General features: G+C 41.1%; 1 protein-coding gene across 1 annotated transcript in view; it reads left to right on the top strand.

The window, feature by feature from the left end:
* The window catches only part of PHF20 (PHD finger protein 20), a 133732-nt gene that overhangs the window by 89804 nt on the left and 18362 nt on the right, over positions 1-25566 (top strand). Inside the window, exons 10-13 of the mRNA XM_002916414.4 lie at positions 2151-2429; positions 16462-16560; positions 17181-17345; positions 18326-18504. Of these exons, the coding sequence (XP_002916460.1) occupies positions 2151-2429; positions 16462-16560; positions 17181-17345; positions 18326-18504 (722 nt within the window). The remainder of the gene's footprint in view (positions 1-2150; positions 2430-16461; positions 16561-17180; positions 17346-18325; positions 18505-25566) is intronic.

The raw sequence follows: 25566 nt of genomic DNA, 5'->3' as shown, positions 1-25566 counted from the left end.
AATTTTTTTTTAAATTCAAAGATGTTCGCATTTTGGCATTCTTCTTTTCCGTTATAAAATAAGTTCATCATGATCAACCAGGGCTGCAAACACAGGCCAAAGGATGTATGAGTTTACTGTGGCTGAACTTGACTATTGTAGCTCTCAGGTGGTGGCAGGAGGTGTTGATGCGGTCTGACTTGGACCTTAGCTTTGTTCATGTAATGGTAAGTGGAGTTGTCTGCAGTGATTTTTTTTTTTTAAAGATTTTATTTATTTATTCGACAGAGATAGAGACAGCCAGCGAGAGAGGGAACACAAGCAGGGGGGAGTGGGAGAGGAAGAAGCAGGCTCATAGCAGAGGAGCCTGATGTGGGACTCAATCCCAGAACGCCGGGATCACGCCCTAAGCCGAAGGCAGACGCTTAACCGCTGTGCCACCCAGGCGCCCCGTGCAGTGATTTTTTTTTTTTTAAGATATATTTATTTGTTTTAGAGAGGGAGAGAGGGAGCATAAGCCAGAAGAAGGGCAAAGGGAGACAGAGAGAGAGAATCTCAAACAGACTGCACTGAGGGCAGAGCCGGACATGGGGCTCAATCTCATGGCCCTGAGCCGAAACCAAGAGTCAGATTCTTACCTGACGGGGCCACCCAGGCATCCCTTGTCTGCAGTGATTTTTGAGACTGTCATAATGGAAAAAGGGATTATTAGGTTGAACTGTATGAGATAGCCAATATTTAACCTTCTTAATCTACAAAAATGGCAAATTCATACGGTTTAACTTAATAGGCCCAACAGGAGGAAATTCCAGAGAAATCACTTGTAATTTCTTTTAAGAAATAATTTTAGGATGTATTGGAAGTTTGAGTTTTGAATTTCTCCACTGACATGCTTTTCCAGTACAACCATTTGTCTATATATTCCATTTTATTTCATGTTACTTTTCTTCTCTTAAGTGCATCTTATTGATTTGAACCTCTTTCTTTTATCTCTTGTTATAGATAGAAAGTGATTTTAAGTCATTCTGCTTTGGGATGTGTGTGTATATGTATAATTTTTTCTTGTTTAAATTGCTCATACAATGGCATCTGTCAGATCATCAAGCATTACCAGCTTTGTAATTATACCCTAGTGCTGATTTTGAAATATAGAGTATGATTTAGATTGAGCTTAGAATTTTTTTTTTCTCGTGATTGTGGTATGGTATTTGAAAACGTAATCCTGATATTTACCAATGGTTCAGTATGCTTTCTGCTTCTAATGGAAATTGTAACACTGCATTAAGGAGAAATTTGATTTACTCAGGAAAGGTCCACTCAGGATATTCTTGGGTGAACTAATCAAGTAGAGTAGGAGAATTTGAATTTAAGGTGATTGCTCTCATTGGGGAGGGCATTGTGAAAGGAGTCTTCAAGAAACTGTTTCCAACATAGATGAATTCCTTGTGACAACTGTATTTTTTGTCATTGATACGTGATAGACCATTGCCTTCTGTTTATTTGTTTTTTTGGGGGGGGCGTTTCAAACTTTTTTTGCTTCTTTAAATTTGATCATTGACTCCTGAGTTTTCCTCATGCCTTCAAGTTTCATTTATTTGGTTGTCTTTTTTTTTTTTTCTTACTGTCTCTGAGTCCCTTTGCACAAAGTACACAATAGAAAAATCTCAAAAACCTTTGTAACAATTACACTCTTTGTGCAGAAACCATTGTGAGATTCCTTTGGTTTCATAAAGACACCCCACCAGAATATTCCCTAGTTCTGTCCACACACGCAAGTATCAAGATGGTAGTAAGTTTGAATCTGGTCCAACTCATGAGTAGTAAGTGCTGGGTTGGGTCCCTGATTTTTTTGATTGTTTTAAGGATTTTCCCCTGTTCTTTCCCCACAGTCTACAACCTTGAGAACTTGTATGGCTGCTTAACAAAAAAACAAAAAACATGTTTATCTTTTCTTTCAGAAGATGAATCATGGTTGAATCTATATTATTTGCCCCGAAGTTGTATCCATTCTCTCCAAACAGTAATCTGGGGAGGTAATGGCTGTCTGATGTCTCCAGCTACATATGCATTCTGCTCTTTAACTTTCTGTTGCCATGTGTTAATGCGTATGTTATAGAAAGCTAGGATAAGCATAAGGGATCTTTGTTTTTTTTTTCTTTTTTATTTTTCAGTAACAAATACATTTAAGAAAACAGATGATTTTGTGACATGTAAAGCACCAGCTGTCGACCTAGATCACAAGTTCAGGTGCAAGGTTGTGGATTGTTTAAAATTTTTCCGCAAGGCCAAGCTGTTGCACTATCACATGAAGTATTTCCACGGGATGGAGAAGTCACCAGAGCCAGAGGAGAGCCCAGGAAAGAGGCATGTCCAAACAAGGGGCTCGTCAGCTTCAGACAAGGCCAACCAGGAGAGCCTGACCAGGAAGCGGGTCTCTGCCAGTTCCCCAAGTAAGTATTTTGGTTCTGTGTTGTATCTATATTATAGAGGACTGTCTGTTGCTCAGGTCACACTGCTTGCATTTCTGACACAAAAGAAGGCATTAGGTTGGTCTGGTCCAGTTGAATCTCGAAGATTGAAAATGCCAAGTGATCCTCAGGAGTTGTATCATGGGGCTATGGCTCTCCTGGAGGAAGTAGAAATACCTAACTGTTATTCTTATCTTGGCCTTCTGCTGCTCAAGGTTCCTTGAGAAGTCCCTTAGCTTTTGAAGGCCCCCATAATCCTGGTGTGAGTGGGGACCGTCAAGGAAAGGGAGCTCCTTCAGAAGCCAGGTGCAGTCACTCTATCCTCCAAACCTACTCCATCCCTGCTAGCAGGGCAAAAGAACAAAAGAACTAAAACATATGTGGGATTCTCTTGCTGTTTCCAAATTTGAGTTCAATTTCATTTTAATTGCAACTTAAGATATTTTCTAACAGCACTGTTTATTTTGCATAGAAACGACAATGGTGGTAGTAAGGGTTACCACAAAATCTCATGGTCATGTCCTATTACAAAGAGCTGTTTTGGAGATTTTTTTCTAAAACTTACAAATTGAAAAATTACATGTTTCTGGGAGAATTTCAGAAGCCTTTTTTTTTCTTTATAAAAGATTTTATTTGTTTATTTGACAGAGCACATGCAAGCAGGCAAAATAGCAGGCAGAGGGAGAGGGAGAAGCACACTGTCTGCTGAGCAGGGAGCTGATGTAGGACTTGATCCCAGGGCCCTGAGATCATGACCTGAGCCAAAGGCAGACACTTAACCGACTGAGCCACCTGGGTGCCCCAAAGCCTTTTTTTTTTTTTTTTAAGTAATCTCTGTGCCCAGTGTGGGGCACATGACCCCAAGATCAAGAGTTGCATGGCCCACTGACTGAGCCAGCCAGGTACCTGCAGAAGCCTTTTTAATGAGTTTCCAGTAAATTCTACAAGCTCTTTAGCTTCTTTTTACCTGAAATTGTAACATCTTTATTTTATTTTTGGCTTATAACTTCTCCATTAAAATACATAGGTATTTATTTTAATGATTTATTTATTTATTTTGAGAGAAGGTGGGGAGGGGCAGAGGGACAGAATCTTTCATGCAAACTCCCTGCTTAGTGAGGAGCCCGACATAGGACTCAGTTCCACAACCCATGAGATCTTGACCTGAACCAAAACCGAGAGTTGGATGCTTAACCAACTGAGCCACCCAGGCACCCCCAAATAAATAGGTATTAAATGATATATGGAACTCTTAGGACATGTTACTGTTCCCAAGAAAGTATGAAATCAGGTTTCAGGACAGTGGGTCAGGCCATGTTAACTAAAGTGATCTCTGACCCTGTAAGGGATCAGTCCTCAGCCATATTGTGAAGATAGGGTGGGAGTTTCTCAGCCATATATGATGTATTATTTATTAGAAATACAATGCAAGCCACATGTAACTTTTTCTAATAGCCACATTTTATTTTTATTTTTCTAATTTTTATTTATTTTTTAAAGATTTTATTATTTATTTGAGAGAGAGAGAGAGCACAGAGTGAGTGGGAGAAGCAGACTGCCCACTGAGTACAGACCCCGATGTGGGACTTGATCCCAGGACCCTGAGATCATGACCTGAGCTGAAGGCAGATGCTTAAATGACTGAGCCACCCAGGTGCCCTCATAGCCACATTTTAAAATGTAAAAAGAAACAGGTGAAATTACTCTTAATAATGTATTTTATTAATTCAGTATATCCAAAATACTGTCATTTCAGCATGTAATCAGTATAAGAATTTATAGTGAGCTATTTTATATTTTCTTATATTAAGCCTTTAAAATCTAGCGTGTATTTTATGCTTACCGAACATTTCAGTTCAGACTAGCCACATTTCAGTTGCTCAGTAGCTGCATATGGCTAGTAGCCTTTGTATCAGACCGTGCAGCTCTAATACGCTCAGCTGTAGACAGTCTAGCATGCAGTTGGGGAGCCTAAGCGTTGAGCTAATAGGGGGTGCCTGAGGAAGGCCAGCTGGCCAGTAGTCCCCCAGGAGGAGACTCTCCATGAGGGCTGCAGGGCATGGCAGCACTCACTACCTGAGTGACTTTACCAGAGTCCTGCTCAGGTACCCACCAGTGGATGGCTGTTTCTCAGAGCAGGCTGGTATGAACCAAGTAGCAATAGATGATGGTCAAGGCCAAGTGCCAGCTATTTATTTGTCAAAACTCGTTTCCCATATCCAGTTCAGACCTGTGTGGAAAGAGAAAATTGCTTATTGAGCATTGGGTTAGAACACTGGAGTTAGAAATGCCTGAGACTAAAATAGATTGACTTGTTCCTTCAGCACCTATTTACTGAATGCCTATTATATGCCAGGCTCTTTTCTAGGCATTGCAAAAGAGACCTGAGTCCTGTTCTGCTTGAGATCTTGTTGTGGATATTCCTGGCACAAAGAAATAAAGACTGGCTTAGTTCTCAGACTGGAGCATTCTCTTGCCTGGGTGATGCTTGTTTCATTTAGGACCAAACATTGATTCCTTAGGGATCATTTAACATCCTTATGGATATTAATGTCTATTACTGGCCAATCCTGCTGGCTTTGGTGGCCATTCTGTCTTTTAGGTGAGTTTATATCTCTCTGCCATTGAATACATGTTTAATTCTGGGGGCAGGCTTATTTCTTAGAACTTGAGGGATCTGTCACTGAGATTTTCCCCTTACCCCATATATCACCTGGCCCAGGTCTCAGCTGGAGCAGTGGCTAATCCAGCTGCCTGGGAGTCACACTAGGTGACTTTTTTTTTTTTTTTTAAAGATTTTATTTATTTATTTGAGAGAGACGATGAGCATGAACAGGGGGAGGGGCAGAGGGAGAGGGAGAGGCAGACTCCCTGCTGAGCAGGAGCCTGGGATCTGGACCTGAGTGAAGGCAGATGCTTAACAAGCTGAGCCACCCAGGCGTCCCTAGATTACTTGTTAAAATACAGATTTTTTGGGTCCTGCTCTCCAGACACTCCATTTCAGTGGCTCTAAGTTTAGAATCTGTAATTTTTGTACTCCCCAACCCCAAGTATAAAAGTGACATATGATTGGTGTGAAATTGGTACCACAGAATACTAAGGGAAAAGGTCTCCCTTCCCTTGGCATTTCCACCCCCGTTGCAGATGTGACTATTTTTGTTTAGCAGACTTTTTTCAAATGTTTTCTGTGCATGTCCAAGCACATATATGTCTAAATAGAAAATATCTTTTACACAGTATCATATGCAACTTGCTTTTTTCATTATAGGTATCTTGGCCGTTATTCCCTATCAATGTAGATATGTGGCTCTACCTTATTTTTTATTTTTATTTTTTAAGATTTATTTATTTGAGAGAGAGAGCAAGAGCATGGATCGGGGGGAAGGGCAGAGAGAGAGGGAGAGGAGAATCTCAAGCAGACTCCCTGCTGAGTGTGGAGTCTGATTGAATGTGGAGCCTGATGTGGGGCTCAACCTCACGATCCATGAGATCATGACCTGAACTGAAATCATGAGTTGGACCCTCAACCGACTGAGCCACCCAGGTGCCCCTAGCTCTACCACATTTTGACAGTTGTCATTATTTCATTGTATGGGTGTACTGTATTTTAAACATTCTTCCTATAAAAAATTTATATTTCACTAATTTTTTTCACACTATCCAGTGGTAAAGTAAAGTAAACCTCCCAAAGATTAATTTGCCCCTGTGTACAAGTAAGCCCAATGGGTTAAATTCCTGGAGGTGATTTGCTTTGGCAAAGGGTATGTGCATATTTAAACTTCTGATGAATGATGCCAAGTCACCTTTTGAAAACCTTGTCCTGGTTTATAATCTACCAACCAGTTATGTGTATCAATTTTTTTTTACATTCTTACTGATATTATCAAATTTTAAATTATTGTGTATCTGATAAAAAATATTTCAGTGATTTTTTAGAATTTTGTTTTTAAAATTCTGGAATGTTTTAAGTATATAGAAAAGTATACGGGATTATATAGCAAACATGCATATATCCATCCCCTGCCCAGACTAATAAATGTTAACTTTTTTCCGTACTTCCTTCAGATTTTTTAAAAAGATTTTATTTATTTATTTTATTTTTTTGAGAGAGAGAGAGAGAGAGAGAACTGAGCAGGGAGAGGAGCAGAAGGAGAGGGAGAATCTACTCTCTTCCATTGGTCTACGTGTCTATTCAAAGTTTTTCAGTATTATTTTGTGTTACACTGATCTGCCGTTAGTAATTATGACTTGCTGAAAACTCAGATGACAATTAGCAATTTTTTGCAATATTTTTTATTTAGGTGTGTACATTTTTTTTCAAAAATACATAATGTTATTGCATACTTTTTGACTACAGTATAGTGTAAGCATACTTTTTGTATGCACTGGGAACCCAAAAGAATTCATTTGACTCACTTTATTGTGACTTTTGTTTTATTGTTGTAATCTGGAACCAAGCCTGCAATATCTCGGAGGTGTGCCTGTAAATGTGTAAATAGAATAAATAAATTGTGCTGTCTTGATCAGGTGGAATACTACACAGCAGTGAGTGGACCGCAGCCATATCCACCAATGTGGGTGCATCTTACAAATATAATGTTGAGCCGAAGAAGCTAGTGTAAGCTCATAACCTATATGATACGGTTTTATATACAATTCAAAACCAGATAAAAATGAACTTGGTATTTGAGGATAGGACGGACAGTGGTTTTCCTCTCTTGCCTTGATTGTTGTAATACTTTCTCAGCAAGTTTTCTTCTCTCCCTCCTTTACCCACTACGATTTATATGTCATTTTGCTATCAGGGATCTTTGAGAATACTAACCTGATCATATCACTCAACCTGCTAAAAAATATTTAAGGATGGAATGATGGCTTTTGCTGAGCATAATGTTAATGCTGGACATATGAGTTGTGAATCCTATCCAATTCTTGTAACCGCTGTTGGACTTTTTGTAGGTTTCTTGACTTCTGTCTTCTTCATAAACTTGATGAGTTCTTACGATGAGTCTGTGAGCTGATCTGTTTAATGAACCTATTATAGGGTCCCTTAGGCAGGATGTGCATTTCCTTCTTCAACTTCACCATAATTTTGTCTCATCCAGCCATGTATGACTGAAGTTGGTGCATTGGTATGAGCTCTTCAGCTGGATTGTAACTGGTTTTAGGGAGGAATTAATGTTGTTGCTTCAGTATCCCATGGGCTCTGCTCAGATCTGTGGATACAACTAGTGCTTAGGGATTGGTAATTGTGTTGATAAGTGGAGACCAGATTGAGGTGTCAGGACCCAGTAGAAATAGTAGTCAGTGGATACAGTGATGGAGTGACATCTGAGCAGGCAGGACTAGGGAGCAAGTGGACGTGGGTGCAGTCTATCCCAGATGACACAGAGCCTCTTGAACCATGTTATTCCAAAGGCTGAGGCTTGACAGGAGGCCATAAGGGGACTGAGGAAAGTTATGCTTTGCCTGAGCACCATGGTGTGTGCCCTTTGCTAGGGCATAATTCTGCCTGTCTCTGATCATGGTAATTGAGGAGGAACCTTGCCCAGTATAATGCACTTGAGTACAGGGTGGGTGTCTGGCCGTGTGCGGATTGGTTGTCTGGTTTAGAGATTCCCAATTTTAAATATGCTTGAGGGTCTTGATTTGTGTTAGTAATATGTGCAGGCTCAGAGTCAGCCCACCTGAATTTGAATCCGGCCTTTACCGCTTGTTTGTTATGTGACTTTGGGCAAAGAACTTGCTGAACTTTAATTTTCCCCTCTGTGAAATGAAGATAATAGTATTACCGACCTCAGAGCTTTGTTACATTAAATGCAATATAATGCAAAATGCTTAGCACAGTATCTGGCTGATAGTAAACTCTTAATAGTAGCTCTTTGTCTCGGTGAAATAATTAAACCAGGCAGTTAGAGATCTGAGTTCTAAACTCAACTGACTACTACTAAGGAGCTACAAAATCAATACACAAGTTGTTGCCATTTTGGTATAATTAAAAAACCTGAGTGAGTGATTTTCACTTTTGTGTACTGCCCTTGGGTCTTATACCAACATACCTGCCTGAGATTTTATTCTCTCTCTTAATGCCGAGGAATCCCTTTGACTGTGATTTGGAAGTCTATTGTTGAATTTTTGCCTGCCAGTTTCCTTTTTAATAAGAAGACCTGCTGTGGATATACTCACCTGGCTGGCAGGGGTGGACAATACAAAATGCTTTAGGGTGAACAAAAGGGATTTTTAAATTTCTCTGCTTTTTAACTTGTTACTCCCCTGCTGATCTTCTGTAAAACTGGTCCATTTGGTGGCACTCACAGGCCACTCACTGACTGTTTGGGGTAGAGCCTGGTCATTCCTTTCCTATATGCTCTTCAGTGGAGAGCAGTTTTGTGCAGCTAGGGAAGCTCACACCCTTGTCCTCATGTCAAGTGGACACAGACCTCATGGATGATTTTACAACTGCCCTGTGCCTGATTGTGGAGATGGCCAGCAGTGACTAGGCTAAAGTAAACCAGACTGTTTACCTTGTTGCATTCTAGGTGGTTAATGAAAACCCTGGCCACTAGTCCTGCCTGTGCTGCTAACCAGTAGGAGCCTCAGTCATCATCATCAGTGAACTGGGGTCAGTAGCCACATTCAGCCTTCGTCATGACGCTGGCTGTCAATGAGAGCAAACACAGCAGGGTATTTAGAAGATTCCACAGACCCCAAGCCTCCAGAAAACCCCCTGTTCCAGGCATCTCCCCTTACTTTCCCCCATCAAAGCCTCCTTCTGTTTCGTCATGGTTTTGCTGAGTGCATGACTAATCTGATAACTGAATTTCTCAAGATTTGAAAGAATAAGACCAGCTTAATAGCTCACCTCTTCTCAACGTATCTAGGTTTTGCTCAGACTTCTAAGAAGGCCCTTATCCTTAGGGGTGGAATTTCAGGGGGGGGGTAGGTTCAGGTGGGGAGATGTTCCAAGGTGGGGCTCTGACACCAGGTAGCCTGTGTCCTAAGTTCACAGGCATTGTGAACTTGACATTATACTTAAGTGTAAAACAGATAGACTGTTACAGGACTTGTGGTGCTTAGGGATAATTACTGTAAAAAAATACTCCCTTTATGCTGAGTGCTCTGATTATGGCTTATGGGACCTTGAGATCTAATGGAGTTCTCAGATGGAGATTCCTGGTGCTTCTGTTCCATGAGGACCAGAAAATGGTCTGCAGAGATTGTTTTTTGTTTCTTTCAATTTTCTTACTGGTTAGGCTGAGCAGGAGATGCAGTTCTGGTCTGAGAATCCACAGACCGAATCTTAGTAGCAGTCCTGCTACTGTTCACTTGTGATCTGAGCTCTTCACGGATCTGATTTCCTCATTTCTAAAGTGATGATGTAGGATCAGATATGAATGAGAAAAGGCCCTTTCTTGTGAGGAGAAAAGCCCATAATCAGATACAGTAAAAAGGGCTAAGTTCTGTATTAGGAACATAAAATGTGCTGTGGAAACAAAGATTCAGATTTTGCCTGTAGAGCAGGGGCTGGATGTTGAGAGGACAGGTGACATTTGAGTTAAGGCTTAAAGTGTAAGGGTAGAAGGGTTGAACGAAGTTCAGGGCATAGGAAAGTCATACCCATGCTGGCACCAAGCAGAACGGAGGTTCAGAGGCATCGAGGAGAATAAATGGCTATGGTCCTTTGTCCCTGAGGTGCCCCTGCTGACTCTGGCCTTCAGATGTTTTCCCTCTCCTCAGCCAGGCCTTTTGTAACATAAGTGACTTTGGAAGGTCAGTTTAGATTTGCTTTTACAAATGAGGTTTCTCAGAATACCAGAATCCATTTAATAAATTCTCTTTCAGTGGCAAGTTCAGGCTTCCTTGGTATTTGGGTTTGTTTCTGAATAGATGAGTTCAGTCCTTAGTAGCAGTTTGTCCCAGAAAGAATACTCTAGAATCAAAGGAAGCCTCACCTGTGCTTATTATCTATTGTCACATCCATTTGGTTCATATTCTCACTCTAGGTAACCCTCGGCCTTAGGCCCAAATGAGTCTTGAGGCACTGGAGTGGACCCGACCCTTCTTTGTTGCCGTCTACACCTTGTGGCATTAGACTGCCCTTCTTACAGGGACGTGCTCTGTCTCCCCTTAAAGGAAAGAGGGTAGTATGAGCTTCATTAGATTATGGTGCCTAAAAGAACCAAAGTGCCCTGCTTCAACAAGGCAGAGGTTTATTTCCCTCTCAGGTCACACTGCAAGCTCCCCACGGTGGCTCTTGTGGATCTGTGAAGTCCAAGGCCAGCTCATTGTTGCATTATGTTTAGGCGTTGCTTTCCTCTTCATGGTCCAGGATTGCTTACCACCTTGCCTTTCAGCTGCTGGGAAGGGAAGGGCATATCTCTTTCTTTTAAGGGTAAAACTCGGAAATGTCGGATCACTTCTGTTCCTAGCCCATAGGCCACAATGTATGTCCCTCACCTCACCTTGCTCAGGAGAAGCTGGGAAATGTTCTCTTTCCTTAATGAAAGAAGTGGAGAAATGGGCATCGGAGAGTGTATAGCAGTCTCTGCCATGTGAACTAAGGCAGAAAAATGCAGGGCTTGAGAGAGGGGTTTATTGGAGGGCCCTGTGGGGCTGGTGTTTTGGTGGGATCCATGGGGTGGTGGGGAACTGCTGGGAGAAGAGGCTGGGAAGATAAGCATGGTGAAATGGCAGTTTGCCACAAGTATCACCTCCTCTGGTAGGCAGTGAGAATTCCTCCAAGAGTGTGCCCTCTTCCGCTCTGCCCTTGAGCTGCTTGCTGTCCCTTCATGCAGGTCAGAGCATGCTCTGGTTGCTGCTTGTCCCAGCCACGTGGCTGTGCTCTCTGGTGTATAGGCAGTTCTCCCATAGGTGATGGTGATGTTATTCTGTGCCTTTCCCTCCTGGAAGCAGCAGTCTAATGTCCTGCTGTCATAAGTTGGTGATGGTCTGGTGGAGAGATAGGGAGCAGGCTGTACAGAGGGAGAGAAGGGCTCTAGTACTTCTAATGGACACCTACAGCCTGAGGAGACAAGTGGCCATCCTAGAAAAGCCTTGCCTTCCTCAGGTGACAAGCTGCTCTCTGATCCAGAACCTTGGCAGGAAATTGCTCTTTGTGCAGCCAAGCTTGGGCAATCTGGAAGAAGCTTCACAGTCCGGTTCATATTGTGTGGGTCATGGAACAATTGGTCAAGCTGTCCAAGGAGAGAACTGACAGCAGACCAGTCTCACCCTTCATGGAGAGGGTATTACAAGCAAGATAGCAACAGCTAACATTTGAGAACTCGCCATGTGCTAGGCACTATTCCAGGTTCTTTACTTGTATTGTCTTGTTTAATTCTCAAGACAAACCCTATGATGTGGGTACTCTTGTGCCCAGTTGATAAATTAGAAACTGAGATGCAGATGAGTTGGGTTAACTTGAACCAATATCTGTTCATCTAGTAGGTGGTAGAGCCACGATTTGAATCTAGTTGCAGAGGCTCTGCAGCCTCACTCTAGGCTCTGTGTCTGGTCTTTTAGGATTCCAGGAAAGGATGCCCTGCCCCTGGGTCCTGGAGTGGCAAGTAGGAGTGCTTCCCTGTAGGAGACTTCCTGTGTACATGGGTAGTCTGAATGCGTTCTGCCTGTTGTCAGCTTGTCTACCCCTGTACCTCAGGGAATCATCTGCATTAGTTAGCTTCATCACTGCTGGACATTTGTCCCTGTGAGCTCTGCCATCTCAGGCCATGTGCGACTTTCCAGTTTTCAGCAGGAAGCCAGGGTGAGACTCTGAAGATTTTCTCTCTTCCCTCTGCATTCATAGGCCTGTATAGCAGAACTTCCCAGAATAGCTCTTCTTTTTATCTTCATTGTTTACTCCTCTAATTGAAGCCTTAGGAGGGGACTCTTCAAAGCTTAAGGTGACCGTATTTCAGACCAGCTGCAAGACTTGGGATGCTTTTAGTTACAAGTAACAGGAAATCCTATTTGAATTGACTCTACAATCAAGAGGGTGTGTTGGTTCACATAATGGGGCAGTCCAGGGGATGTTCGAGTCCAGGACTGTCTTACCATCTTGCCTCTCAGTGCTGTTTTCAGGCTGGATACTTTGTGGTCATAGGGTGGTAGCCAGTATCATTTAAGACTCCATACTGCTTCATTCAAATCTAACAAGAAAGTAAAAACATATCCTTTTTATAAATGTTGGACCAGGATCCCACATGTGGGTCAGATCAGTCCATTCCGATCCTTGCCTTAGGAACCAGTTGGCCAGGCTCAGATTATCTAAGCCTAAAATTTCGACCAGGGCCATGGGATTACTCTTACTGATGTAACTGAGTGTGGAGTCAATCCTGTTCAAAGCCCTTGCGTGCTGCCCAGAGAAGTAGAGGTAGAAGAGATTCTGGGAGATAGCCACAATGTCTCCTCCACCCAGCAGGTGTAAGGAGAGAAAAGAAGCCTGCAGAGCTAGGAAGCCAGGTGGTGGTGGTGTTGAACTGCAGAGTGGATCCATGCCCTGTTTCCTATTTCAGGGACTGTGCACAGGGCCCAAGTCCTCTCAGAGGTCTGAGTTCTCCTTTTCCGATCAGCAATCTACGTGATCTTGCAGCTTCACTGAATTTCACTTCCTCTCCTGTTGAGTGGTAATGATGTTAAGGTATAGCTGCGTTTTATGCAAAATTATGTTTGAAGTTGTATGATACAAAAAGTCTTATGTGCAAAATTTGAATTAATTCAAATCCTAAGAAACCGAGAAAATTCATTAGCCATGTGATTTCAAAGCTGGTAGGCCAATGAAAGTGTTCATTATGTCTTCATTTTATGGAAATGTTAGTCATGAATTATATGACTTTGAATAACGTGCGGACTTTGGGAATCCCTTGTATGGAATGAACCACCCCATTCTTCTTTTACTGACTTTTGGGTTCCCTGAAGGATATGATGCTGTTTTATAAAATATGAAATGAAAAAAGACCAAAAAAGCCCCTCCCATACTTAGATGATAACTGGGTATGCGCTGGTACTTGGCAGTTTATACCCTACATCTTGACCTCTCAAGGATCCAGGACCAAGGTGATCTCTCTTCTTCAGCTATTTCTACCGATTGGGTTAATGCTGTTAGCCTTTCAGTAAACTAATGGATATAGTTACTTTAATTTGGAGGTCATTAAAACCTGAGTTTACAAATCAAAAACTGGATTGCAGAACAGTTTCTGTATGTTTGTGTGTGATGATACATCAATTTCTTTTTTTTTTTTTTTAGAGAGAGGTTTTTTTTTTTAAGATTTTATTTATATATTTGTCAGAGCAAGGGAGAGACAGCACAAGCAGTGGGAATGGCAGGCAGAGGGAGAAGCGGGCTTCCTGCTGAGCAAGGAGCCTGATGGGGGAAGCCTCCTTTACTCTGAGGCTTCCAGTGGCCTCCTAAATCGCTCATAGTAAAGGCCAAGTTCCTTACGAGGCCCTACATGATCTGCTTCTAGCCACATCATCTTCTCTCCCTCAACCAAAAAAAAATTTTTTAAAGATTTTATTTATTTATTTGAGAGAGAGAGACAGCAAGAGAGGGAATACAAGCAAGGGGAGTGTGAGAAGGAGAAGCAGGCTTCCCACCGAGCAGGGAGCCCGATGCAGGGCTTGATCCCAGGACTCTGGGATCATGACCTGAGCCGAAGGCAGACGCTTAACAGCTGAGCCACCCAGGCGCCCCCCTCAACCAAATTCTAATTTCAGTTCCAGTGGAGACGTGCAGGCCTCCTTGCTAAATTTATTGATTTCAAATTCTAGTTGTTCATTGCTAATATATAGGAAAGCAGTGGACTTTTGTATATTAACCTTGTTTCTTCACAGCCTTGCTAAAATCACTATTACTTCCAGCAGGGTTTTTTTGTTTTTTTTGTTTTGGGTCAATTCTTTGGGATTTTCTACGTAGACAGCCCTATCTCTGCAAACAAAGATAGTTTTATTTCTTCCTTTCTAATGTGTGTAATAAGCGAGCACGAGAGTGGGGGGAGGGGCAAAGTGGGAGGGAGAGAAAATCCTCAAGCCCACTAGGCGCTGAGAGCAGAGCCCAACTCAGGGCTTGATTCCATGACCACGAAATCAAGAGTCAGATGCTTAATTGACTGAGCCACCTAGGCGCCCCGTGAGTTCTGTTTTCATATCTGAGGAAGGCTGTTCCCAGGATCAGAGGAAAGTAAATATGGTTGATAGCTTTTATAAAATTCAGGAGGCACTTGACTGTGTTTTGCTAATCAGCTGTATGATTAGCCAGGTCAGTTTATTGCATTGGACCTTGGTTTCTTAAATTGAGTATTTTTGTAAATCAGTTGAATCTGATTATTTACCTTACTCCATAACTGCTTTGTGATCATCGGTTTTTGATGCCCTTGGAAACATGCTAAGTGAAAGAAGCCCGAAACAGAAGGTCACATATTGTGTGATTGCATTTATATGAAAGGTCTGGAATAGATATATGTGTAGTGACAGATGTGGAATGGTGGTCACCAGGGATTGAGGGGCTAGGGAGAAACTGCTTAGTGGTAAAGAATGTTCCTTAGGAGTGATGGGAATGTTTTGGAGCTAGGTAGAGCTGGTTGCACAATGTGGTGAATGTACTACATATCACTGGATTTTTTTCTTTTTCTTTTTTTTTTTACAGCTTTATTGAAGCTTAATTGTGCAGTGAACTGCCCGTATTTAAATTGTATAATCCGAGGAACGACACAGTCAAGATAGCAAACATATCTGTTGCCTCCCAGACTTTCCCCATGCCCCTTTTTAATTCCTCCTTTCCACTCCTCCCTTCCTCTCATCAGGCACTGTTTTTTATAGATTACTTTTCATCTTCCAGAATTTTATACAGATGGTATCATGCAGTATATATTAAGTTTTATCTGGCTCCTTTCACTTAGCGTATTGAGATTCCCTTAGATTGCTGCGCATATTAATACTTCATGCTTTTATTGCTGAAAGGTATTCCATTGTGTGAACACACCACAAATGATGCATTCATTTACTGGTGGACATTTGAGCATTTTTTTCCTTTTGTGATTACAACTACAGCTCAAGCGGGCATTCATGTACCTGTCTCTGTGTGGACACAGTATCCCTACTCTTGAGTAAATATCTAGGAGTAAAGTGGTTAGGTCCCAAGATATGTGTGCCTAAACACTTCTTGACATCTACAGAGTAAGGCTTGATCAATTATATGAAATGCTGTGGACACATTTGATAAGCAAAACAACTGGATTTTTGCAATGGTAAGGCTATTGTTAACTTTGAAAACTGAAAATAGCCTCAGAGTGGTAGTTGGGAAGCTTTTTAGAGTGGAATTAGGAAAAACTGAAGTGAGCGGTTTGGACAGGGAGTGTTGATGACTTGAGTTTGCTGTGAAGAGTAGTAGAGAATGAAGTTGTGGTGTCTGAAAAGTGCGAATTGTTCATTTTTAAATGGGTAATTTTATGTGAATTGTACCTCAATTATTAAAAAAAAAAAAAGAAAGAAAATCTTGACATGCAGGTCACACCATAAACCACATAAATCAGCATTTCTGTGAGTGGACCCTGGGCACTCACTTTTTAAAAATCTCACCCGGTGATTGTAGTATGTAGCCAGTGAAGAGTCTTGATCTAAGTACGGTTGGCAAACTTAATCTGTAAGGGCCAAATATTTTCAGCTTTGAGGGCCGTGAAGTCTCCATCTTCACTCCTCAACTCTGCTGCTGAAGTGTGAAAGCAGCCATCATCAATATATAACAAATGAGCATGGTGTGTTTCAATAAAACTTAAAATAACAGGCAGTGGACCAGAGTTGCTCAGTATTGATCTAAAGGCTAGATGATGGAGAAGGGGTTCCAGAGCCTTGAGGGGGATGGAAGGTAACCTCGTAGGCAGAACCAGATCCAGAACTCTGTTCCATTGCCCATTTTAGTTCCTCACATTGAACATACTTAATTGAGAATAAACATCTTAGCAATGGAAACAAGAGGTTAGAAAGCCAAGACTTATCTTATACTTATTTTTAATTCCAGCTGCAAAAGACAAAGAAAAAACTAAAGAGAAGAAATTCAAAGAGTTTGTGAGAGTGAAGCCAAAGAAAAAAAAGAAAAAGAGAAAGAAAACCAAACCCGGTAATTTTTCCCCTGGGGTGTTTCACTTGGGTTTCCTATCCTGGGTTGGGGAGGGGTTGCTTTCTCTCCAGTCCTGGCCTCTGAGCTTGCACTGAGGAGAGGAGGGGCCATAGGCCTTTGAGGGAGCTTGTGAGGCTCAGTCTCATGACCCTAAGATCATAACCTGAGCCGAAAGCAAGAGTCGAATGCTTAACTGACTGCACCACCCAGGCGCCCCTACACACAACTCAAACACATATCTCAACCTTTCACTAAAGGATTTACTTCTTGAAGAGCGTGTATCTAGCTCCTACAAAGATGTTAAGAAAATCAGTGTTACCACCTTGGGAGCCAAAGGGATGGCATGTTTTATTCTTAATGTATCTTTTGGCTTAGAAAAACAATCTTATCAGAAAAAAGGGAAGAAGGGTGATGGTGAGGAGGAAGCTTTTGATTTTGAGGTTCTTGGAGTTAGCCAGAAGTATTAATCCCTAAATCTGTCCTCCACACCCCTTTGTAGTTGAATCTCTTCTCTGCTTTGGAGTTGTTTGAACAGTGGAGCTGTTGGTTGGATGGGATTGATTCTGGAATGCCCTGATGATATGTGGGGGTGCTAATTCCTTTTTGATCCTATCTTCCAGAATGCCCTTGCAGTGAGGAGATCAGTGATACCTCTCAGGAACCTTCTCCACCCAAGACATTTGCTGTCACCAGGTGTGGGTCCTCACATAAACCTGGGGTCCATATGAGCCCACAGCTCCATGGCTCAGAATCTGGAAACCATAAAGGGAAAGTGAAAGTATCCGGTAAGGAGACTGTCTGCTGATTTGATCATTTGTATAGCACTACAGTTGGAGAAGGCTGGATTTATGTTGACACTGTAACTTACTCCCCAGGCCTTCTGCAAGTACAGTCTGTTATATTTTCAAAATAAAGAAGTACATCAAATAAAACAAAGGCTATTAGCTATACCTTTCCTGAACTTTCCTTCTCTCCAACTTTGGTTTTAGTTGAATGCCTCTTAGGTACCTCCAGGCCAGTATGTCTGTAAGCCCCCAAATCCATTATACGCCATCCTCTTGCATACCTACCCTTCTCATTGCTCCATTTCTTACTGATGGAGTCTGCATCTCACCTGGTTGCTTGGGGAAATCCGAGTCAACCTTGAAGCTGCTTCTTCTCCAGCAATTTAGAGGGTGATTGTGAGTTTGGAAGGACTTCATAAGCATATGGAAAGTACTTACAACAGTGTCTGGTACAAAATAAGTGATCAGTAAAGGTTAGCTGTAATTATAACTAATCAGGCACCAAGATCTAGTGATTCTAGTTCTGATTATCCCTGGAATCTGCCCCTTTTTCATTTCCTACTGTCTACAGAGTTTTAAAGATGGCTCTGGATGTACACTTGACGGTAAGCCAAGTCCTGGGTGGAAGGGATGAGGTTGAGGAACATATTTGAGTCATTAGGATGATGATCTGTGTAGTTCATAGGGAGTTGCAGCCTCTCTGCCAATGAGCTCTGTGACCTTGAGCTGCCACTTACTTTGGTCTTCGCTCTCAGTAAAATGAGGAATGGAGTTCAGTTCATCATCAGGCAGCATACATCATTTGGGCTGTTACTGAATGACAGACCCAAGGAACAGATTGGAGTTCCTGGTTCCCAGCTCTGCGAGAGTTCATAGAGGAGCGGGGCTGTAAGGTCACTTCCACTCTTGACATTCTAGGTTTTTAAAAATTTTATAGCTATAATTTAAAATAGTGACTGTTGTTTTTCCTTCCCTCTCAGAGGAGGATAACCTGAGTGAGTCCTCTTCTGAGAGCTTTCTTTGGAGTGATGAGGAGTATGGTCAAGATGTTGATGTGACCACCAACCCAGACGAGGAACTTGATGGGGACGACCGCTATGATTTTGAAGTGGTCCGCTGCATCTGTGAGGTTCAGGAGGAAAATGACTTCATGATTCAGGTAGGTAGAGCTTCCATGAGACAGGCATAGAGAAACACAAACTGGTCCTTGGAGAAAATTTGGAGGGACTGCAGTTTGAGGACAGCAAACATAGAGTCCTTTTAGAAGCCCCAGCCAGATAGGCAGTATTACCAGCAGCACATTGAGCTTACTTTTTAATTCAGCTTCTTCTGAATCTCAGGCTGGTGTAAATAGCCTATTAATAGAATGAGAGAGGACTTGAAACATCACTGAGTCTAAAAGTGTCCTGCTCTGTTTGGGGCAGCTGGGATCCACAAATGGGAAGGGCGTTGCCTGTTGGTCACACAGTGAGGAGTTGAACAGCAGGGATCTGAATCTCTTGAGTGGCAGTTGAATCTTCCTATGGTCCCTTACTTTCTCTCTGATGTAAAATTTCTATATGGAGGCCAGTTTCATAACTTGTATGTTTCTTGTTCTTTATTTTCCTGACATTTGTATCTGTCATTTCCAAATCTGGGATGTGCCTGCGGGGTGGGCCTCCCTGCCTGCTTGGGGACAGCATCACTGGCCAGCACCTGCTCGCCTCTGGCCCTTTTCTTGCTCTTGATGACAGTTCTGGTGATGTGGCTGCTGGCTGGCTGACTCCCAAGGCTGTCATAAATATGCTGCATGTCTTGGCAGCTGCCTGGACTGTCTAGGGAACCTGAGTTTTTCAAGTAAGTCATGGTTATATTGGTTAGGATTCTTGAGGAATTTCTTTGTTTTTCAGTAGCCTTCATGGTAACGTCTGGGAATTCAGAGTACATAAATGGTTTCAATGATATTTATGACCTTTAGTAAGCCTTAGGTCAGTGATTTTCAAACCTTTTTAACATCAAAACCCATTTTCCTAACGGATTCTTTCATAGAACCACAAAATGTATAACAAGTTTAAAAGCAGTAGTTTTGAAAGTTCAAAGTAGATCATCTTCACTTTTGAATTCAGAAATGTGAATGGTGTGCTTTTTCCCATGAAGTCTGACACGCAGTCAGGGTTGTGCGTGAGAGTTGCCAACTTGAAGCATTTTAGTGACTCAGTAGTTTTTCTCTTTTTGTGAGACATGGCCATTTGTATGGGTGACTTTTCCTAAACAGCATGCTGTGTGGTCACTGATTAATCAGAGATGGGAGGGAAAGCTTTATTCCAAGTGTAGCATAATACTGAGCTAGCCTAGCAGTGCAGAGCTACGTATACTGGTGGGTTATGTTGTCTTAACTTTATGTTTGGGACACATTTGAAGATGCATTTCTTGTTTTAATTTTAAAAAATATTCTTGTTTTTAGAAAGATGCCCATTTGCAGAACCTTTGAAACTCAGTGGACTACAATTTGAAAACTCTCACACAACATGGAAACTATCGTTTACGTAGAATTTTTTTTTTTAAGTTTGGTTTTTAAAAGGATGTTGAAGATGGTTAGTTCTTATCCTGTCTCTTGGTGGGGCGTGTGGTCAGTTCTGGGTCTTGGAAGCCTGATTTGGTCTTCATTTGTCCATAGAAATCTTTAGTGGGTGAGTAGTAAAGGCCCTTCCTGGCAGGGCTATTTCAGAAGAGACCTAGTTCTGATACACTGTACTTTTCCCATTGACTTTTCTATAAGTAGCAAGGATGATAGGGGGTGTTTGGGGAGGTAGAGCTTGGTGTGGCATTATGTGCTCTATGAGGAAACTTAAGTTTGGAGCTGTTGAGGCCATGCCAGCTGTTACAGGGCAGAGTCAGAAACTGACTTTCATCTCCAGCTTCCCAGGCTCTGCATGGCCTTCCCCTTGCTCAGCTCAGCTCAATGCTTGTGGCTTCCTGTGGTGTTGTGGTGATGATGAGCTCACTTCAAAACACCTCATGTTTTGCCGTAGAAGACTTTTCTCTGCTGTCCACTTGCTTTGTGGTATAGAGGGACAGTTTTTAACACTCCCTGTCATTTTGAGCAATATGCCTTTTCCACTCAGTAACTTTAGCAAAAGGCATATATTTGGAGGGAGCTCTGGAACAAATGCAATTTTAAACTTAATAAATGTGTTCATCATCTAGTTTTAAATGTCTTCTTCGTCTAGGAAGATTCGATGATTATTTTTTAAATAAATTTTTTAATTTACATTGCTAATTTGCACTACCCTAGAATACATTTAGAGTTTGTTTCCTAGAAGATGCACACATTATTTAGAGGAGTAATTTTCTCTGATCATTTCCATTATTTGATTGGGATTAACATAAGTAAATTATTATTTGATTTTCTTTACCAGTGCTAGTAATATAAATCATTGGGAGGTTAAAATCCTAGTTAATAATCATGAATATTTGAGAAATCTGGGTATCACATAAAAATGAACCTCAGGAAATCCATTGGATATTTAAATTATTTTAATTGTTACAGGACAGGTTTGGGCAAACTTTTTCTTAAAGGGCTAGGTGATAAATATTGTAGGCTTTGAGGGCCATGTGTTCTTTATTGCAGCTACTCAGCTTTGCCCCAATCAGCCATAGGCATTACATAATAAGTGAGCATGGATGTATTCATATGACACTTTACTTACAAAAACAGGACTTGAACTGAATTTAGCCTCTGGGCTGTAGTTTGCCCTAGACTAACAAATATGTATTAGGTGCCAAACCCAGTAAAAGTTGTGTAGCAGTTTTAACCAGAAGTCCATTTTAAAAGCTTTGTTTGTCTTAAAATTCGTATTATTTGTTTGTTGCTACATAGAGCATTCATATAGTTCAAAATCCAAAAAGTATACATAGGTATAGAGAAAAAAATCTGACCCCACATCCCCTTCATGGGAAGTACCCTTTATCAGCTGCTTGTGTAGCCTTTTGGAAACACTCTGTGGCTAAGCAAGCAATAACAAATTTATTCTCTTCCTCCCCCCCTTTTTTATTTGGTGGTAAAATAACATAAAATTTACCATTTTTAAGTGTATGTGGCATTAGATGAACTCAGTACATTTACATTGCTGTGCAACCATCTTTCTTTTTTTAAACACAAATGTTACTTTATATGTAGTATTTTCAATATCCTTTCTCATTTATCAATATATAAGTTGACGCCCATTTCATTTTCAAACATAAAAAACTTCTTTATTCTTTTTTATGGCTGTATAATGGATGGATCATCATTTATTTAACCCCTTCCCACATTGATGACATTTAAAAAGTTTCTAACCTTAGCAGTAATGAATAATTTTGTGTAAGTACACCTGTTGGACCAAGTTTTGGAAGTAGAATTCCTGGGCTACAGGTTATGTGCATGTATAATTTTGATAAATATTTTTTAATAATATTTAATAAATATTGTCATAGCAATATTATATAAACTCTCCCTGGAGCCGGTACCAGTGAAGTCTTAGGAGTACCCTTTTCAGTAGAGGGTATTACCAAGCTTTATCTTTGCTCTTCAGATAAGTGAAAAAAAGGGTACTTGGGTAGCTTAGTCCATTGAGTGTCTGACTCTTGATTTTAGCTCAGATCATGATCTCAGGGTCATGAGACTGAGCCCCTGGTCAGGCTCCATGCTCAGCAGGAAGTCTGCTTGAGATTCTCTCCCTCTCCCTCTCCCTCTCCTTCTGCCCCTCCCCGTGCTGGCACACCATGTGTGCTCTCTCAAATTAAAAAAATGTTAAAAAAAAAAAAAGATAAGTGAAAAAATAGTGTATTGGTATAGCCATTTTGTAATTTTTAAAAAAAGATATTTATTTGAGAGAGCGAGCATGCGCACGAGCTGGGGGAGGCACACAAGGAGAAGGAGTAGCAGACTCCCAGCTGAGAGGGGAGCCCAACACGAGGTTCGATCTCAGGACCCTTGGTATCATGACCTGAGCTGAAGGCAGACATTTAACAGACTGAGCCACCCGGGCACCCCTATAATTCATTTTTAAATAAATTTTTAAAAATTTCATACTTGTAGCATCTGGAAAATGCAGAAAATCACGGAGAAGAAAACAATTACCCAGATTATTTTTACCCAGAGATAAGCACTGTTAATATTTTGGAATATATATATATATAAATGAAAATTATACTCTGTAAGTAGTTTTTCGTGAGAATAACACTTTTAGGATAAAAGCAAATGTTTATTATAAAAACTTCAGGCAGTACATAAATGTATAAAGAATTACTTGATATTTATATATAATCCCCAAACCTAGAAATACTAATGTGTATGCATATTATTAGTCTGGTTAATTTCCCATTAATTATATTAATTCAGGTAACTGTTCATTAATTCTTTTAGTGGTTGATTTGAACATTGTTTATTTAAGAATTAGATATTTTCCTTTGACCTGTCTGTTCATGTCCTTTATCCATTTTTCTGTTGAATGGTTGGTCGTTTTCCTACTCATTTGTGTAGGCTTTTTTAGACCTTGTTTTGTATTGGCTGCAAGAACAGTTAACAGCTTCTTGTACCTGTTTTGTCATCTTTTGACTTTCAGATTTTTTTGTTTGTTTTTATGAGTCAACTGTATCAAACTTTTCTTTAATGGCTTCTGAAATTTAGATATAACAGTTCCTTCCTCATTGGAAGTTCATAAAAGTTTATAGAAAAAATTTTAACAGAATTCTCTCATGGTTGATTCTGGTACTTTTGAAGTTTCATTTATTCTTCTTAAAGCTATGTAAATATTTGATCCACCTGGAATTTATCCCGGTATAAGGTGTGAGGGCCATGGCTACCCGGTTGTCCCAGTACCGTGCCCCATTACTTCAATATCACCTTTGTTTATTTTATTTCAATATGTATTTTTTTAAAAGATTTTATTTATTTATTTGACAGAGAGAGAGAGACAGCCAGCAAGAGAGGGAACACAAGCAGGGGGAGTGGGAGAGGAAGAAGCAGGCTTCCCACGGAGGAGCCTGATGTGGGGCTCGAACCCACGACTCCGGGATCACGCCCCCGAGCCGAAGGCAGACACTTAACGACTGAGCCATCCAGACACCCCTCCATATGTATTTGGATCACTTTTTGGATTCTCCTTTTCCATTGATCCATCTGTGTATTTCTTATACAATTCTATTTTACTTTTATAATATTTTTAAAATATCTGATAGGGCTAGTACCCCCTTTTATTCTTTTTTACAGATTTCCTGGCTATTAATTTTAGGATCAGCTTCTATCCAGTTCTTTAGCTATTCATTTATTATTTATTTGGTACTATATTACTTTTATAACTTTACCTAAGGAGAAAGGACTTCTTTATGATGACTCTTGCTATGCACGAATAAGATATTCCTTACCATTGATATTCCTTACCATTCCTTACTTTTTTGTCTTTTAAATAGTATTTTAAAATTTTCTTCACAGAGATCTTGCATGTTTTATTCTTAGATATTCTTGGATATCTTAGTCTATTCTTAGTCTTAAGTTTATTCTTAGATATTTTATCTTTTCTGTTATTATTCATGTTCATTTCTAAATTTAAACTTATTTATTTATTTATTTTTTAAAGATTTTATTTATTTGACAAAAAGAGACACAGGGAGAGAGGGAACACAAGCAGAGGGAGAGGGAGAAGCAGGCTTCCCGCTGAGCAGGGAGCCCGATGTGGGGCTTGATCCCAGGACCCTGGGATCATGACCTGAGCTGAAGGCAGACGCTTAACGACTGAGCCACCCAGGCACCCCCTAAATTTAAACTTCTAAAATGAATGTTTTTTTAGCCAAACCCATGTGAAAAAAGTTATTTTGAAGTTTTCAACTTAGCTGTATTTGATTGAATTTTAGTGAATCCCAGTTGTCAAGAGATTTCAAAAGTTATTGGTGAGACAGACTTATTCTTAATTCTGTTTTCTGCAGCTAACTCTTTGTTACTGTGCAGCCTTTACTTTCCCCCTGAGCCTTAGTTTCTTCATGTGTAAATTAATGAATCTGGATCGGATCTTAGCTAAAGTCTGTCTTCCAGCTTTGCCTCTGTTGATTCTGATGCAGTTAGCTTCCTAGAGGATTCATATTTGCCCAGGAAACCTGTCTTAATGCTAGGCCCTGTCTGGCTCCAAATAGCTGAGGACTGTCTGAGCTTTGGACTTTAGTCCCTTGTGGACAGGCTGGTGGCCCACCCTCAAAGGCCATGCTGGGAAGGAAGCTTATTGTCCACCTTCCAGAGCTATCCGTTTGTTTGCATAGTTAAAGGTTTAGGATCCTGGTTTGAGATTCCATGAAGTGTCCTAGTATCTCATTTGGCATCCTTTTTCCTTTCCATTCCCTCCAGACCCTTAGTCCTTAGGCTTACTATCCTCAGGCCATCCACACAATTCACAGTGCTGCCCTCATAGTCTGCTCCTTTCTTTCCCTCTCTGCCTCCTGCCCCTCCTTCTCCCCACTCTGCCTCTAGCCTCTTACCCAAGTAAGGCTTGTTGGAGCCTCAGGGTAAAAGAATTAGCTCTGCTGATCGTTCTGACTAGTGGTGCCTCTCTTCAGCTGTGTGACCTTTGGTTAGAGAGCATAAACTCAGAAGAGCTAGCATGTGATTATTCCAGGAGGTATCAAAGGCAATTAGGTTGCCCAGTTGCAGTAGTAATAGGTGCATGAAGGCTGTGTGCTGGGCTCTTTGATGGGAGTTTTTATATAGGACCCTGTGATTCCTCACAAACAGCCCCCATGGTCAGTAGGAAGAGTACCCCATTTTGCAAGTGGGGAAGACTGAAGCCCAGAGAGGAGAAGTGACCTGTGCAAGGTCACACAGCTAGTGAGTGTCTGACCTAGAATTCAGACTCAGGTTTTAGTCATTCCAGGTTAATCTTCCTCCAAGGACTTGAATATTTTTCTCTGTTCTCATAAAGTGATGAGAAAAGTGAAAACCTCTAGAAATGGGAGTGAAAATAGTTTTCTGAGATGAATAGTGTTTTATAACTCTAAATGGTCTTCATCTGTGCTGTCTAGTACAATTGCCACTATCCTCGTGTGACTTTTGAGCACTTAAGATGTGGCTAGTAGGACTAAGGAGCTGAATTTTAACTTAATTTGTTAATTTAAATGTAAAGAGCCACAGGTGGCTAGTGGCTGCCATTGTGGCCAGCACAGTTGTAGATGAGGGGTTGCAGCTCAGCTCATTTGGGTGTATTCTCCCCCCCCC

The sequence above is a fragment of the Ailuropoda melanoleuca genome, chromosome 13 (assembly GCF_002007445.2).
Source record: "Ailuropoda melanoleuca isolate Jingjing chromosome 13, ASM200744v2, whole genome shotgun sequence".
Taxonomy (NCBI): Eukaryota; Metazoa; Chordata; class Mammalia; order Carnivora; family Ursidae; genus Ailuropoda; species Ailuropoda melanoleuca.
Note: the sequence above shows the minus strand (reverse complement) of the source record. Positions and strands in the feature narration are given on the sequence as shown.